General features: G+C 37.5%; 2 protein-coding genes across 2 annotated transcripts in view; one reads left to right on the plus strand and one right to left on the minus strand.

Moving 5' to 3' along the window:
• Positions 1 to 17,660, plus strand: part of LOC311291359 (uncharacterized protein) — a 796,365-nt gene that overhangs the window by 92,939 nt on the left and 685,766 nt on the right. The window lies entirely within an intron of this gene.
• LOC311291423 (uncharacterized protein) overlaps positions 3,672 to 17,660 on the minus strand; it is a gene marked incomplete at its 5' end in the record, with an annotated part of 543,326 nt that continues 529,337 nt past the window's right edge. The window contains 5 exons of the mRNA XM_084410458.1: positions 3,672 to 4,352; positions 5,167 to 5,328; positions 5,568 to 5,741; positions 6,137 to 6,310; positions 6,564 to 6,737. Of these exons, the coding sequence (XP_084266584.1) occupies positions 4,301 to 4,352; positions 5,167 to 5,328; positions 5,568 to 5,741; positions 6,137 to 6,310; positions 6,564 to 6,737 (736 nt within the window). The 3' untranslated portion in view covers positions 3,672 to 4,300. The remainder of the gene's footprint in view (positions 4,353 to 5,166; positions 5,329 to 5,567; positions 5,742 to 6,136; positions 6,311 to 6,563; positions 6,738 to 17,660) is intronic.

The raw sequence follows: 17,660 nt of genomic DNA on the forward strand, positions 1-17,660 counted from the left end.
ATGCTATACAGATTTGATTACTGTTACGCTGTCACTACCTGTATTCATTAGTCGCTGACAAACTGCTGTATTGTGATTTTGATCATTACCAAAAGGCACAACTTTTGTATTTGCTGTTCCATAATGTAGATCATCCCAATTTGAACCATTTTCTCTTGTGAGAATGAACACCTTACTGGGAGTGTGCTGCTCCAAAATGAATATAGTGTATACACCTGCAAACAACATAATTTTGAGCAGCAACCCAGCTGATATATTTATATAAAAAAATGCAAAACAACACAAGGTGGTTTAGGATTCATTATATAATTGTAGAAATAAGTATAAACCATTAATAAATCCCGAACCAATGTGTGTTGTTGTGCGCACAACAGTCTTTCAGTTGCTTGCTTGCAGGTAGTTCATTCATTTTAGATCAGCACACTCCTGGTGAAGTCGAGCTTGTTCTTCTGACAGGGAACACACTGGGTCAACTTGATCTATTACACTTGCATGGACCAGAAAATCTATGGATAATCTGAACTATCACCTTAAATAAAATAAAGAGCCATGCTTACAGGAAGCTTGAAGTTGGGGTATTTGAGACATTGATTTATCTTACCCAACACCATAACTGAAATCGTATCAAATTTGTCTAATGTTGCCTGTATCCTATTTTAGATGTATATACATTAGCATGCTGACGTTTGTGTTTTGGTTAGTAACCATGATGTGCAGTCAACAAAACAACAACATCTAATAATGGAATGTTGTTTGCCTAGATGTTAACATTGTCTCATAGCTGGGTTTAGACCACCATACCTCACGACAATTTAGAAGTGAGATTGTGACCCAACAACACATTCATTCACATTTAGTATTTGACATCAATATGACGTTAGCTTGAGACATTGGCACAATGTTGGATTTTACAACACAACTTAAAACCAAGAAAATATCTAGGCGTATGTTAGAATTAGCAGATGTTGACATTGGAAAGATGTTGAATATTTGTTACTTTACAACACAACTTAAACCCCCCCAAAATATCAGTGTCTAATGAGGTTAGAATTTCATGTTGTGTGGATGTTAACATTGTTGTTTAGGAGACGTTGGGTTTTGGTCACCATACCTCATACCTCATGACGAAATGTCAGTGTTTGACGTGAATATGAAGTTGTTTGGAGACGTTGGCTTGACGTTGTATTTTGGTTAGTTAATACCACAACCTAAAACCAACAAAATATCAACGTCTAATGATGTTAGAATTTGACGTTGTGCGGACGTCAACATTATGACGTTAAGGTGGCGTTGGGGTTTGGTCACCATACCTCACGACTAAATGTCAGTGTTTGACGCAAATATGACGTTGTCTTGAGACGTTGGCTTGACGTTGTATTTTGGTTAGTTAATACCACAACCTAGAACCAACAAAATATCAACGTCTAATGGTGTTAGAATTTGACGTTGTGTGGACGTCAACATTATGACGTCAAGGTGACGTTGGGGTTTGGTCACCATACCTCACGACTAAATGTCAGTGTTTGACGTAAATATGACGTTGTCAGGAGACGTTGGCTTGACGTTGTATTTTGGTTAGTTAATACCACAACCTAAAACTAACCAAATATCAACGTCTAATGGTGTTAGAATTTGACGTTGTGTGGACGTCAACATTATGACGTTAAGACGACGTTGGGTTTTGGTCACCATACCTCACGACTAAATGTCAGTGTTTGACGTAAATATGACGTTGTCTTGAGACGTTGGCTTGACGTTGTATTTTGGTTAGTTAATACCACAACCTAAAACCAACAAAATATCAACGTCTAATGGTGTTAGAATTTGACGTTGTGTGGACGTCAACCTTATGACGTCAAGGTGACGTTGGGGTTTGGTCACCATACCTCACGACTAAATGTCAGTGTTTGACGTAAATATGACGTTGTCTTGAGACGTTGGCTTGACGTTGTATTTTGGTTAGTTAATACCACAACCTAAAACCAACAAAATATCAACGTCTAATGGTGTTAGAATTTGACGTTGTGTGGACGTCAACATTATGACGTCAAGGTGACGTTGAGTTTTGGTCACCATACCTCACGACTAAATGTCAGTGTTTGACGTAAATATGACGTTGTCTTGAGACGTTGGCTTGACGTTGTATTTTGGTTAGTTAATACCACAACCTAAAACCAACAAAATATCAACGTCTAATGGTGTTAGAATTTGACGTTGTGTGGACGTCAACATTATGACGTCAAGGTGACGTTGAGTTTTGGTCACCATACCTCACGACTGAATGTCAGTGTTTGACGTAAATATGACGTTGTCTTGAGACGTTGGCTTGACGTTGTATTTTGGTTAGTTAATACCACAACCTAAAACCAACAAAATATCAACGTCTAATGGTGTTAGATTTTGACGTTGTGTGGACGTCAACATTATGACGTCAAGGTGACGTTGAGTTTTGGTCACCATACCTCACGACTGAATGTCAGTGTTTGACGTAAATATGACGTTGTCTTGAGACGTTGGCTTGACGTTGTATTTTGGTTAGTTAATACCACAACCTAAAACCAAAAAAATATCAACGTCTAATGGTGTTAGAATTTGACGTTGTGTGGACGTCCACATTATGACGTCAAGGTGACGTTGGGGTTTGGTCACCATACCTCACGACTAAATGTCAGTGTTTGACGTAAATATGACGTTGTCTTGAGACGTTGGCTTGACGTTGTATTTTGGTTAGTTAATACCACAACCTAAAAACAACAAAATATCAACGTCAGCTGACGTCGGTATTGGACGTCAGCTTAACGTTGACATTAGACGTTGAGTTGATGTTGGATTTTAGTCATCCGACGTCGCAACCAAAATTCAACCGAATATCAACGTCATATGACGTTGTGTGCCTGCTGGGTCTGCTTGAAACCACAGCAAATATTTTTACACACAGCAACTCAAAAAGTATCTCAGCCAAATATTCAGTTACGTTCCAAGACCATAAAAAAAATTCTCAATCAGAAACTCTACCAACATCTACAACATAAGTTAACTAACTGTAAGAGCTAGTGCACGTCTGTGTTTGTGCTGCACAGTACACACACACTCACACACACACACACACACACACACACACACACACACGTTGCTTACTGTGCCATAAAGCTTACACCCTGGTTAGCCAGTGCTGAATGTGTCATTCATTTGCCAAATGTTGACCAAATTTGCTGCAATGTAATCGGGCCATATTTGCTATGTCATGTGTGGGCCACTTTAGGTTCACATTCAGATTCACAGTGATTACTGTCCCTCATCTTTGCCAAAACTGGCCCAGTTATGTTTTAAGATAAGTGGGACACATTTGCTGCAACATATGTGGGCCATATTTGGTTTACACCCAGATTAGTCATTGTCGATTGTGCCACATTTTTGCCCCATTTGGTTTGTGATATTTGGGCCATATTCATTATTTATCATATGGGCCACTTTAGGCTCACATTCAGATTACACATTGCCATGAGTGCCGCATCTTTGCCTAAAAAGGCCCACATGTGATTTAAAATATTTGGGCCATATTTGCCCTTTTACATGTGGGCCACTTCAGGCTCACACACATTTAGTCCGGGCCATAAGAAGGCCTGCAGTGCCGCATCATTGCCTGAAGTGGCCCACATCCGTCTGCTATCTGAGGAGCGAGTGAAACACACACAAATGCTGTTAACTGGTAAAAATGTTTAGTCGTCTGTAGTGGAGAAGAGACTTCATCCACAGAACAAAGACAATATACTGTAGATCTGTGCATCAGCAACAGACACACCCATAACTAACTTCATATACAATAAAACAATAACAATAAAGATATTCTGTGTATAAAATGTTAGAGAGATAATGTAAATGTTTAAAAGTTACATGTAAACTTTATATCTTTTGAAACATTTATGTGCTATACTTGATAATCACGTTCATGATTAGAAATATTTAATAATTATGGATGAGTTCAATCCAAACATTATTATATTTGCTGGCCTGATACTGAAGATTTCTGCTGACACTCATCTGAGCTTCTTCCTCTGTTCCACCTTTAATTACAACTAAACCATCATTTGGCTGAATAATAAACCAACATGAATCATTCAATATCACATGTTTCTAATACGCATGCTAACACACACGCTGCTTTATTTAATTGTGAAGTCTCTTCCACCTGTATGAAACACATTTACACATTTATTTCTCCTCATAGACTGTAGTGAGACTCTTCTGTGGATCACCTGATGGTTTCTGCTCCTCTCATGATCATTTCACAGATTTAAAATCATGATGTAAACAATCCACCACTGACGTTTGGTGATCGATCTTCATCTACTCTGTAAAGTGGAACAGAAGAGAAAACAATCAGTGTTCAGTGGAACAAAGTGCAAATTATTATATTTCAATTACTGTTTTTTTTTTTTTTTGTAAAAATAAGTTAAATTGAATTCCTGTAATCAGATTAATTACCGACTTTACATGATCTTGCATAGATATTTTTGTTTTTAAATATAATCGATTTAAAACCTGAATCATGTTCATATGTTTGTCTGTGTGTGTCGGTGCGACTCCTATTGAGTCTCTGTAAAGGAGAAACTAATGAGTGTACGGCGTATGGAATAAACCACAGGGAGCAAATACAAATGTTATTTTGAGTTCAAACACAAACCTTTAGTTAAAGCCGTTTGTCCTCTAGTTTAAACATGTTTGTAGGCTCTTAGTAAATAACTGAGAGTAAAGTAAGTGTAAAGTAGTGTGACGTGTTGCTCGTCACAGTAAAAACACACTAGAGACCGAGACATTTCTCATGTGAGCTGGACGCTGTGAGCTGAAGCTGGAACTGCACTGATTTTAGCAGGAGTGCAGCGTTTTCCTACAATCTGACCAAGTCTGTTTTCACACTGAAATGATTCACTTCTACTGACACAGTTAATAAAGCAGGTGTTGATGTATAAAGCTGTGACAGTGAGCTTTTGTTCTCTTTCCTCCTTTGTGTTAAACATTTCAATAACTTCACATTTTGTTCTCACACAAACCCTTTGTTGCAATAAAGCTTAATGATAATTTCCTTTCACAAATGTTTGAAAGGTTTGTTCATATATCAGAGGTAAATGAAGATCTCTTTAATATCTCAAAGTGATGTTTTCTCACCTCAGGACACAGTTTGAGTCTCGTATCACGTCTCTGAGCCGCTGCTGCGAGTCTCCTATCTTATTGCCTCTCAGATCAAGCTCTTTTAAAAACTGCAGTGCTTTTGAGTTTGTCAAAGACTGAGTTAAAGAAGAAACATCTGTAATGCCACAGTCATATAGACTAGAAAGACACAAACAGAGGAAGAGAGATTATCTTACACACAAATCATGAATGTGAAGAATTTTATACAAATATAATGTGAACTCAGACTCATTGTGAGATATTGAGTATAAAGTGTTTTAGTTTAAAAAGAAAAACAGAAAGTGCACTGCTATAAACAATGAAACATAAGCCCTGCTGTCTTCAAATAAATAAACTTCAGTCACACTGTAATTGCTGTACAGTATAATGATACTAACTGTAGTTTCTCCAGCTTGAATTGTTGGTTCATCAGTAGATCACTGAGGTTTTTCACTCCAGAGTCTCCTAGTTTATTCCCGCTCAGGTCCAGCTCTCTCAGGTGTGACGGGTTTGATTTCAGAGCTGAAGTCAGGATGAGACTCTGTTTCTCTGTAATACTGCATCCACACAGACTGAAGACAGAGAAATAACAATAGTTCACATCTATGATGATCATCTTATTGAAGAGCTACAGCAGCATTTTGTTTCCAATAGTCTGTTTTGAAACCCAGTCACACTAGTTCTGTGTGCTGGAAGATACTGTTTCTTCTCTTTCATTTTAACTATTTATTTGGCGTCTCTCTTCTTTATTCTCTGTTGAAAAGGCAGATTTCTGCATGTACACAATCAGTACATTGTATCAAATGCTGGAAATTAAAAAAAAAATTATCTAGATAAAAACACATAAAAATGTGAGCAATAGGGAAAACCCAGAAAGTGATATAAACAATGAAACATAAGCCCTGCTGTCTTCAAATAAATAAACTTCAGTCACACTGTAATTGCTGTACAGTATAATGATACTAACTGTAGTTTCTCCAGCTTGAATTGTGGGTTCATCAGTAGATCACTGAGGTTTTTCACTCCAGAGTCTCCTAGTTTATTCCAGCTCAGGTTCAGCTCTCTCAGGTGTGACGGGTTTGATTTCAGAGCTGAAGTCACATCAGAACAACCTTCATCTGTCAAATCACAGCAGCTTAACCTACATTAGCAGAGAGAGAGAGAAGAAAATAAGACAGAAGAAAAGAAAACTCTTTATTCTGTAAAGTCACATCATCTTCATCAGCAAATAAAACATCTTTATTTCACCAGATCACAAAATACTAAGGTGAAAATGTTTGCAGAAATATAATATGAACTCAGACTCACTGTCAGATATTGAGTATAAAGTGTTTTAGTTTAAACTGTTGAAGTGATTTTAAGCATTTTGATTCTTGTGTGTGAATGTGACTGACCTCAATCTCTCCAGTTTACAGTGTGAATCCTTCAGTAAGTCACATAAGTGCTTCACTCCTGAGTTTCCTAGTTTATTCCAGCTCAGGTCCAGCTCTCTCAGGTGTGACGGGTTTGATTTCAGAGCTGAAGTCAGGATGAGACTCTGTTTCTCTGTAATACTGCATCTAAACAGACTGAAGACAGAAAGAGAAAAGAAAATGAATCAGATTTATGATAATCAACTAACGTGTTTAGCTTCATCCAGCAGACTTTCGCTGACAAATTAACAGGGATATCCAGGTTCAGGTAACACAGAGAAAGACTACACATTGTGCAACACAGGCTGCACATCCCTGAAAATAATAAAAGCACTCATAAGTATTACCATAATAAGTGGAAATTGGTTATTTTGTGTTTTTCTGAGCAATTTGGTTCTTCTGGGCTGAAAAGTAAAGTGGAAGCGACGTCACGGTATCTGAGGTAGAAGCGGGCTTTCGGAGCATGTGATTGGCTGAATGTGAGGTGGAAGCGTGCTTTCGGAGCGTGTGATTGGCTGAATGTGAGGTAGAAGCGTGCTTTTCGGAGTGTGTGATTGGCTGAATGTGAGGTAGAAGCGTGCTTTCGGAGCGTGTGATTGGCTGAATGTGAGGTAGAAGCGTGCTTTTCGGAGCGTGTGATTGGCTGCCGGGGCTGGAGAGAACGATTCTGTACATCAGCCGGTTCTGAGCGACTCTGTTATATTTTTTAAATGCATCAAGGTGCCTTCAGATCCATTCCTGTTTTCACAACTTCTGTTTTGTGGTCGCTCTGTATATTTCTATGGCATTGCTGTCGAGGAGTAATTAGCTGGTGAAGTGGATTTACTTATTGTAGAGTTAATGAAAGTTATCATGAGCATGGTAATGTTTTAAGCAGATGTCTTAACAAATGTCAGTAGACCGGGAAGATTTTAAAACGAGCCGTTCATTCATAAATATGCAAGATCGCTGTGAAAATGCAGACCGGAAGTCAAAAGACAACGAGCGCAGCTGAAAAGGGGCTATATATGGTCTATATAATGAAAGTTGTGAAATAATGGCCTAATATTAACTCTACTTTGGTGCTGTAATGATATTGCCCATCACCATGATAAACGACCACATCTGAGCTGCTTCAGCTGACTATGTTTGAGATGACCAATCAAATCAAAGTAGGCGGGCTTTATGTTCACAGAAGCTGCGAGTCGAGCGCGAATTCCAGCGCAACGCTTCACGACACGCTTCAGTTAACGCTCATAAAGTGTGAGATATGATGTAAGCAGCGAAACTAAACAGCTGTTTTACGATAGAAGTTTTAAACAACCCACAGAAATAATCAGTTTGTAAAGACTGTATCAATCAAAGCTCAGCTTTGGGAAGGGAAGATATACAGGTGAAGATAAGGAGACTGAGAGAAGAAGAAAGAAAGAATGTGATGGAGATGAGAGAGGAAGAGCAGGTATTGCATACTGTGCCCAGGGTGAGATTAACATTATTACAATGGATTCATATTTAACACAGATATGTTTTTTTTTATTTTATTTTTTTATTTAAAGGGACAGTGTGTAGCTTTTTAGGTATTTCATTATCTAAAATCAATATTTTTATTCATAAATATGCCCTCAATGGTGTACAAATACCTATGCCAATGATCAGACTAATCCTCGTAAACGAAGAATTTATTATCTTTATATACATGGGACGGGTAGGTCCACGGAGGCTTCCATGTAGTTCCGCCATCTTGAAAAACTATAATAGCAGAGAGGGACAAAAAGTACTAGGCCAACGCGTTTCCATAACGCGTTTTCGTTCAGAACCAGTGTCACGTGACTGAAGCCAGCAGAAGCGGAGGCGCAGAGCAGTGAGAGGCGCTTGTCACTGCCCCGGCAAGTTTAAAAGGCTGCACTGCACAGTTATTTATACACCGTTCATTCATACATATGCTGAGTCACAGGATGAGTCCTCATCGTTGAAAAAATCCAAAATAGACCGTAAAAGGAAACGTGACCGGAGATTACAAAAACAAGGGTTAATGTCGGGATAGCTAATGCAGGAGAAGGCTTTCAAAAGAGACGCTGAAGTTGCCTGCTTTCTTCTCGACAGGTAAGTAAATGTTACGGTCTTAATTACAAGCTTTTTTTTCATTGCTTGGTTGTATACTTTATTATATAGACAGTAGAACATTTATAGTTAAAAGTTAAACAGGCTCTTTGATGAATAGCAGCTATTGAGTAAAGTAACGTTAGAGAAGGCGCTGATGATGATGATATCTAACAATGCACGTACTTCAAAAAATATAACAAGTAAAGAAGGCATTACTACTAATTACCATAGTTAATGTTTTTCACAGTCAGTAATTCATACTGTAACATTCTTTTTTTCGTTGTTTCAAGTTTCAGTTTGTTTTAAATAACAAACCTGTTCACCCGAAGAAAAACTCGAAGTGCTATTATAAGACATCCTGTCATAGCTTTTTGGTACATAACGGCTACCGTAGATGCAACACGCATTTGAAAAAGTGAGGCGCTGGAGAGCATTATTCGTTTGAATGCAAAATACAATTTCACCACTAGATGGGAGAAATTCCTACACATAGTCCCTTTAAAAGGGACAACGCACATTAATCAACATGAGTACAAAGTCCAACATGTAAATGTGCCAGATTTAGCCATACAGGCTAATTTTCATCTGCAGGTTGATGGTTAAAAAAACAAATACACTACAACAATACAATAAATACATATCAATAAGAAAGCCTTAGATATAGATAAGTAAGAATAACACAACCACTATTCCTGATCAAGACAACTGGCAGGTTGATGACATGAAAAAAAAAAAAAAAAACATAACACAAGTATCACATACAGCAGACACAGGTAAGAGTGTATAGACACACATTTCAATGCATCAACAACACATAAGCACACACAGAGACACCACTATAGCGATGAATACAAACACATTATTCTGTATTATGGCAGCATATTTGATTTGTCAATAACAACAATGTTTTATGGATTTGGAGAATGATTTGATAGATGTGATGGTCCTTAGTTCTGTGGGTATGGTTTTCCATGTATGAGCTGCTCGAAAAGAGAAAGCTGACTGTCCAAAACTATTTTTTCTACATGGTATTTTACAATCCCCTCTTGTAGACACTCTGGTGGATGAGTTTAGATTTTGTTGGACGAAGTTTAGCCTTTATATTTTAGCCAGTTTAGCCTTTATATTTTCCAACAGAAAGACATTAGCCGTTTCCGTAGAATGATATTTTCTAAATTCAAATAGCATCGGATGTAATGGGAAGGAACCTGCATTTAAATGCATTGTAATCTGTTCAGATATAAATTTTTCTGCAATTTTGGAAACTGCTGGAAGAATGCTTATCAGTCGATAGTTGCTGATGACACTATGATCACCGGATTTAAATACTGTGTTATTATTGCAGTTTTCCAAGAACTGGGAAACACTCCTTCATTAATTGACCAATTAACAATTTTCGTAATAGATGGAATGAGTGCCTCCTTATGGGTTTTTATAAATGCTGTGTCCATCCCATATATATATTTTGCCCTTGAACCATTAAGAGAAGATGATTGAATTTACTTTGAAGTTTGTCACTTCTCTAAAAGTCATAATGGGGGCACCTGTATCTAAAGGAGTGAGAGAGTAATTTGATCTGGCAAAATTCTGAGATAGAGCATTTATAGAATGAATAAAATAACAATTAAATGCTGCTGCCACTTTACTTGGATCATGGGTTACATTTCCATCTATATATTCAATTGTATTAGTTTATTGATGGTGCATGATTTCCCTGTTAATTTTTTTAAATTATGCCAGATTTCTTTGGTATTTCCCATAGCTTAACTAATAGCATCAATAAAAAATGTTGCTTTTGCCTGCCTGAGTTTTTTTAAAACCTTATTCCTCAATGTGGTATATAAACGTCTCTCATGAACCAGTGTATTGAACCATCTTAAGGGTGCGGTCCCTCTGTTTCATTAGTGACCCCAAATTCTCAGTTATCCAAGGTAGATGGTTTCTTTTGCCAGGTTTACTTTTAATTTTTCTCATAAAACTATGTATAATTGTTTCAAGTTTAACCATGAGAGATTTACAATTTTCATCAACACTTTTATGAGCAAGATGTTCATTCCAATTGATTTCTTTAATTGCATGTTCAAGACTAGGTAACTGACTTTTAGGGATTACATACTGATTTAAGTTTGTATAAGTTGATACATTTAATGCCATTTTGGAGAGCTTTCTTACAATCAGGATCATATTGTGGTCGGATAGCCCTGTGACCAAATTGTAAGACTTTCTGGTCTATTTGTGAAAGCCAAAACAATAAGTGTCTCCGATAAACTAGTTATCCTCGTAGGCCCTTCAATTAACCTGTTGTAATTCAAAATTTCTTGTAACACGTTTTAGCTCTTTTCTTTTTATTTTATCACTCCAATTTATGTTAACCCTCTGGGGTCTGAGGTGTTTTCTGGCCCTGGAGGTGTTCTGACATGCTCTGACATTTGTGCTTATTTCTGTTACTTGTGACATTTTCATGGCTAAAGAAAATCATCCTGACTGCTCATTCAGATAAGACAATATATTGATTTAAAAACAGGGTTCCTGCAGGTTTCAGTTAGTCAAATTTAAGACCTTTTTAAGACATTTTAAGACCATAAAGATTGAAATTTAAGACCTACACGACGCATTGCCAAAAAATATTCAAATCAAAGAATTCATTTTATTTCAATGAATTCAGTAATTGAAAAAGCATTAACTTAATTTACAGATAAAGCAATCACATTAGTAAGCTTCCAGACCCAACAACGCGTGTCAGAGAAAAGAACAGAATCAGATATAATTTTTTTTATAGAAAATTGTACTTTGCATAATATAGACTAGGCCTAATGTAAAAAACACATAATTAGATGATTTTAGTTGATCATAGTTGATCATAACTAGAGATGAAATGGCATGAACATTTCACTTAATTATTATAGTGCCAAAAATTATCACTGTTATCACAGAATCCTGTTCAAAAAGTACTAATACTACACAATGAAATCAATTCACCAAGTTTTATGTCGAAAAACAGCAAATAACAAATAAAATTAGCATCAATACGCACTAACATAAACATTAAAATAATACGATTAAAAATGATAGCCAGATTTTAAAAGTGTCTTGCAACATGTTATATACTAAGTTACCATGTACAAGTTCAAATTAAGTTGACAAAAAAGGTTTTTATAAAAAGATAAACCTCACATATTTCAGACTTTAATTTATCTTTTTTGACTCATTCTTTTTATAAAAAAATTATTTAGTGACATTTACAATACACTTTAGCTTATCTTTTATTATTAATAGTAAAATTCGGTCCGATTTTCCCGTGGCGTCTGTCGTTGCTATGCAACTCCACAATGACAAAAAAGTTTTAGTGGCTAATGGATTTCCACCGCCGAAAAACGCTTGCTGTAGCTCTGTTACAAGATTTATTTACGGAGAAGAGAAAAACACCCGTAGTGTTTGGGTGCACCCGCATCCTTCATGTCTTTTTTCATGTCACTGCGCCTGGAAATAAACGAGCGCGTCGCTTCTATTATAAGCGCGCTTACAGCGCGCCTACATTTGAATGAACTTGAGCGCGAAAAAGACGCGATATGTGAACTACCTCTTGGCGAGCGACTTCGATACTTTTTTGCTACTTTGTAATAACTTTCTGCGGCCAGCGTTTCTGGCAATGAACGAGGGTAGAATCTTTTTTAAGACCTGACTAAATGAAATTTAAGACCGCGGATGAAAATCTGTCTGTTTTTAAGACATTTTAAGGCCTTAAATTTAAAGTTCAGAATTTAAGACATTTTAAGACTTTTTAAGACCCCGCGGGAACCCTGTAAAAATTGAAAGACGTGTTTTGTGTAAGAAAGCTTTATGCGAAGAGGCGTAAACACATCCTGAATATTGATGGATTTTCACACCTGAGAAAGACAAAGACCCTCCCCTAATGGCCCTATTAGGAGCTATCAGACCCTGTCATCCTGAGCAACCTTGCACAAAGAATGAGGAGATTTAAAAAAGAATGGCTTTTTGATTGTTTGGATTTATTTACAACACAACATAATCCAAAGATACACAACAAATGACAAAAAAGCACAATATTGAAAACAATGATCCAAAGACAGACCTTTGTGCCATTCCTAAAAACATTGCACATACCTTTCATTTCCAAGGTGTTTGATTTCCACTTTACCATGAACATGTACAGAGACTCATGTGAATGTTGAAGTAAGCAGGACTCATCAGTGGCATCTGGTCCCTGTAAAAAAAAAAAACCACTGTGTGACCATGCTGATATCAAGAGAAACTATAGGGCTGACCGATTTTTGGAATAGATTTTAGATTTTTCTGGTTAAAATTGCTTTTTAAAATTCACAGAATACACACACACACACAAATGTTTCCAACAATATATAATGAACACCAGGTTTGTTGTGCCTTGTAGGCATAGGCTACGCACAGTGCTGCATAAAATAATAATAACAATAACCTATAGCAGCCTATAAATCTTCCAAAAGATTTCAGTAACAACTACGCTAGAGAAAAATATATTGATTATCATATGTTACTTCAAATGTTTCCATTCGTTATGATGATATGAAATGAGATTAGAGTAAAAACATGAAGCCTATTGTTTGGTGCGTTTTGCTTTTCAAATGCACAGCGCGTTTTGAATATGATACATTCAAACGCACAGCGCGCTCCAAAATATGAAACATTATGGTTACCATATTATACATATCTACGTTTGAGCAGATATCCACAAACACAGTATTTAACAGTAAACACGGGTCTAAATATTATAATATTCACCATATATCTGGCAACAGTTCAACTGCAATGTGAAGTTTATGCAACAATAACATTAACTAATAATTAATAATTTCTTACCTTACATCTTTCTTGTCTTCAAATCGCGTTCTTCTTCTTCTGAGGTAAATCCAATGTAAGCTCACGGCGTGTTTTCCAAACTCGACGAAAAGCAGAGACTTATGAAGTTTGGTGCTGTGTTTGAGGTAAGGAGCGCGTTCGCATTCCACGTGGAGATTTGCATGTCAATCTCTTTTGCGCGCGTGGGCGTTAGAGATGCGCAGATGGGCTATTATTTCATCCGCAACCGCATCACAAAACTCATCATCCGTCCGCCATCCAGCCGCACCAATGTTTTTGACCAATTTTCAAAACCGCACCCGCCCGCCATCCCCTGATTGGTGTATACATATATTTTTCATTTGATTGGTTCAACCGCCCGCCACCCGCCCGAATTTAATTAAAATATTATTTTTCGTCACGTCATCCGCCCAATCCACGGTTTATCCGCGGAGTCCGCGGCTGTAACCGCCAACCGCGCATCTCTAGTGGGCGTGGTCAAATTAAAAATAATGAGCAAGGGTTTGAGATACTGGACATCTTGTTGGTTTTATACAAATTACTTAAACAGAGAATATTTGTTTTCAGTTTGAATCCGATCATTTAAAAGTACATACTTAAATGTTTATAAAGATATATGGCTCATAAATGTGTGACAAGTATTCGCTGAGTTTTGTTTCAGTTTATAGACGTGCTCAAGAAAAAAAAGTTCACCGCAACGGAGAGGCAGAAAGCACACCCTGTTTATTTTCATTATTTTACAAAAGCACAATGTTTTGATTTGATTTTAAGTGCACACATACAAAAGCAGACATATCACAGATTCTTTTTTCATATTTCTTTTTTCTGTATGACCACAAATGACGGAGTAATTTAAGTTTATGGTTCTACTATGTGAAGAAAATCCAGCAAAACGCGCCGACCTCAGGGGGTTAAAATCTCCTAATAAAATTACCTCATTTTTTGTGTCACATTCCTTTTATCGTAAAAAACTATTTTTGTGGCCGGTGGTCTGTATATTCCAATCATGTTGAGTTGAGAGAGTTAATTTAAGAACAATGCATTCCAAGTCATCAACATACGACAAGTGAATTTGCGCACAATTTATACTATCCTTGACATAAAACAATACTCCGCCACCCCGACCAACATTTCTGTCTCGTCTAAACATATTGTAGCCATGGACTTTTAATACATCAGCCGGGGAGTTTTCGTGTGGCCATGTCTCTGTCAAGCAAAGGAAGTCCAAATTTGACTCATATAAGAGATGTTGCAGTTGATCCTCTTTAGGAATTGCGCTTCAGATATTTAAATGTCCTCCTAATAATCCGCTTGGTTTAGCCTGAGAATCCCACAGCATGCGAGCCTGGTTTACAGTGCGGAAAAGTTTAATACCACTGTGTTTCACAATTGCAGGATTTATCTTATGTTTTAAATTGTTTATTGATGCACAGTTTATTAGTTTTTGCACATGATTTTTCATGCAAGACATCACAGCGCTCGGCAGGATCACTGCTGGTAATGAAGTAAAGTCAGCTGGAAACACACCCAGTGTGGCAGATTCGGTAGCATGCAAATTGCTGTTTAAGAAATTCATACCATCTGGCGTAGGCCTATTTTCCAACCCAGGATATTGCTTGTTATTCTCCGTAAGTGCCGCTCGATGGTGATTTGGACCCACGTCTCTCTCAGCAGGTCCGGGATTAAGATGAACATCTCCCTCAAGCAAAAGGGTGAGCAACAGGTATCCAGAAAGTTTTCCCAGGAGTTGCGGAGCCTTGTGTGAGATAATCTTATTTGAAGTAGTATTTTGGATTGCCACTTTTCCATTGTTAAGAACATTGCGATATAAAGCAAATTGTCCACTAGGCAACCATATGTGAGTAGGCTTATATCCACAGAACAAAGAGGAATCTTTGCTCTCATTTCCGGTGCGTCGGTCGAGTGCATTGCACGGCCGCACTGAATTGGCAAAAAGAGCGACAATATAGATGACGATCAACATGGTAATCTTGCCATTATGTAGATGAACAGAGATGAACTTTGAGAGATTTTAAAGCTGGATAGCAGCGAAGCAGCACCTGCTAGACCGCAGGCCGCCATTCCTCCACTTGTTCTTATCTTCACTATTACAGCGGAAACTATAAGCTCAATTTAACAGCACAAGCACCTATTAAAAATATTTCCATAATAGTGTTATTGTATAAATATGTATTTGTATACCTTGAATGTGTTTGAATATTTCACCAGTATCAGCACTGGGACTTTTCACTGTATTACTCCACTTGTCTGTGTTTGTGCAACTTGCATCATTAAGCCAGAAGGGGGCGACACGTGACTGTCTTTATGAGTGAGCAACTGAACCATTAATTGAACTGATTAGTCCAAAATCATTGATTAATTCAGGAAAGAAACAAGTTGCTGAAACCTCTGGACACAGAAGGATTGCACTGGCGTTTGATTGAAATGTAACATCTATGCAAAATAATCATTGAATCATTTCTCATTCCTGTTTGGAATAAGTGATTGTGTTTTGTCAACAATAAGCATAACATTTCTGCATTTCAATTTTGTAGTGTGGATCATTCATCGCAACATTTAACCTGATTCTCATGTTTAAGAATCTGTTTTCTGCTTGACAAATAATTTATGCTACTGCCCACTGACATGCTTTTAAAGATATTGATATCCAATTTTTTTGTCCTTCAAACACCTGAAATTGCACATGTGTAGATCAGGAAAATCTAAAATTTCCCTGAAACCCCCTAGCAACATAAATTCTGGGACCTCAGTTTTTATAAAATCCTGCGTACGGCCCTGCCTTCATGTTACCATTGTCTTCTGTCTGGCTTTGTTCCCTGTAACTGCTGTTGGTGACCTTCATGTTTCTCAGTCAAGTGTTTGTTTTTTTAGTTTTGTTCACGTTTATTTGAATAAAGCTGCACTTGCTTTCAGTAGTGATGGGAGAAACAAAGCTTTTCAAAGCTTCAAATCAATTAAACCAATTTCTTCGCAAAATAATTCACTGTTTTTAAAGGAGAACTTCGGTCAATTTTAACATTGAGCTCATTTTTTTGTACATTTGGAGTGCTGTCAGTACAGAGAACAACGACAAAAATCAGTGTTGCCTACACCGTGTTATCCTCTTTTTAAAATTTGCACCATGTTGACTTCAATGGGGCAAGTTTTAAACCTGCTTTTAGCCTCTTAACATCCTTGAAGTGTCATTACAAGTGCACAGGTCATGTGAGTGATTCCTTCTGAGTGAACGCGGGTGAATCTGACTGCAGTAGATGTGAAAGAAATATATAAAAAATGATGTTTATTCAGCCAGCGCACATACTTGTATTTACATCCTGTTTTCGGTCGAAGTCCACAGTAATCGATTGTCGAGTTCACGCGCATAGGTTTAGTACCTATGATCACGCGCGTGAACTCGACAATCGACTACTGTGGACTTCGACCGAAAACAGGATGTAAATACAGGTATGTGCGCTGGCTGAATAAACATCATTTTTTATATATTTCTTCATTTTTTATGAATTCGCTCAAAATGTATGTTCAGAATCAGCGCAACAAAGTATACAAAACAACAAGAGATTCACTGTGCAGTGCGGACAGCTTCAGTGTTTATGATGAGAGTTTCAGTGAGAGTGCAGAACGCGGTAAGCGATGGCTTAAAGGGAGCGCTATTGACAATCTAAATAATGGTTTTGTTTTCATACTTCTAGAGGACCAGTGGTTACGTTCACACTGCAAATTATAAAGAGTGATAACTGCATTTAAATGTGGGAGTGATCCACTAAATTTTAGTCCTGTGAGTCATGAAATTGCGATGATTGACATAGCAACCTGAAAACGTGATAACCATAGCAACATTTTGTTTCTCTTACGAGAGGTCTCTCGTACTGCGTAAGTATCTTACGCTAGGGGAAAATCCCTTTTCCGCGAGATATTGAAGCCAAAAATTATCCTTAATTTTGTAATAATGTAAAACGCGTTGCGGCAGCATGCAGACATAGGCAAGACAGCTCGCGTGCCTATTGGCTGACCTGCGGCAACTGCAGCAGCCTATCAAGAGAGGCCTCTCGTGACGTCAGATCCAATGAGGATCCACCCGCCGAAACAGGCGTGGCTTAGGCCTATAAATATGTCTCGACA

This window comes from Rutilus rutilus (assembly GCF_951802725.1).
Source record: "Rutilus rutilus genome assembly, chromosome: 6".
NCBI classification, from domain to species: Eukaryota; Metazoa; Chordata; class Actinopteri; order Cypriniformes; family Leuciscidae; genus Rutilus; species Rutilus rutilus.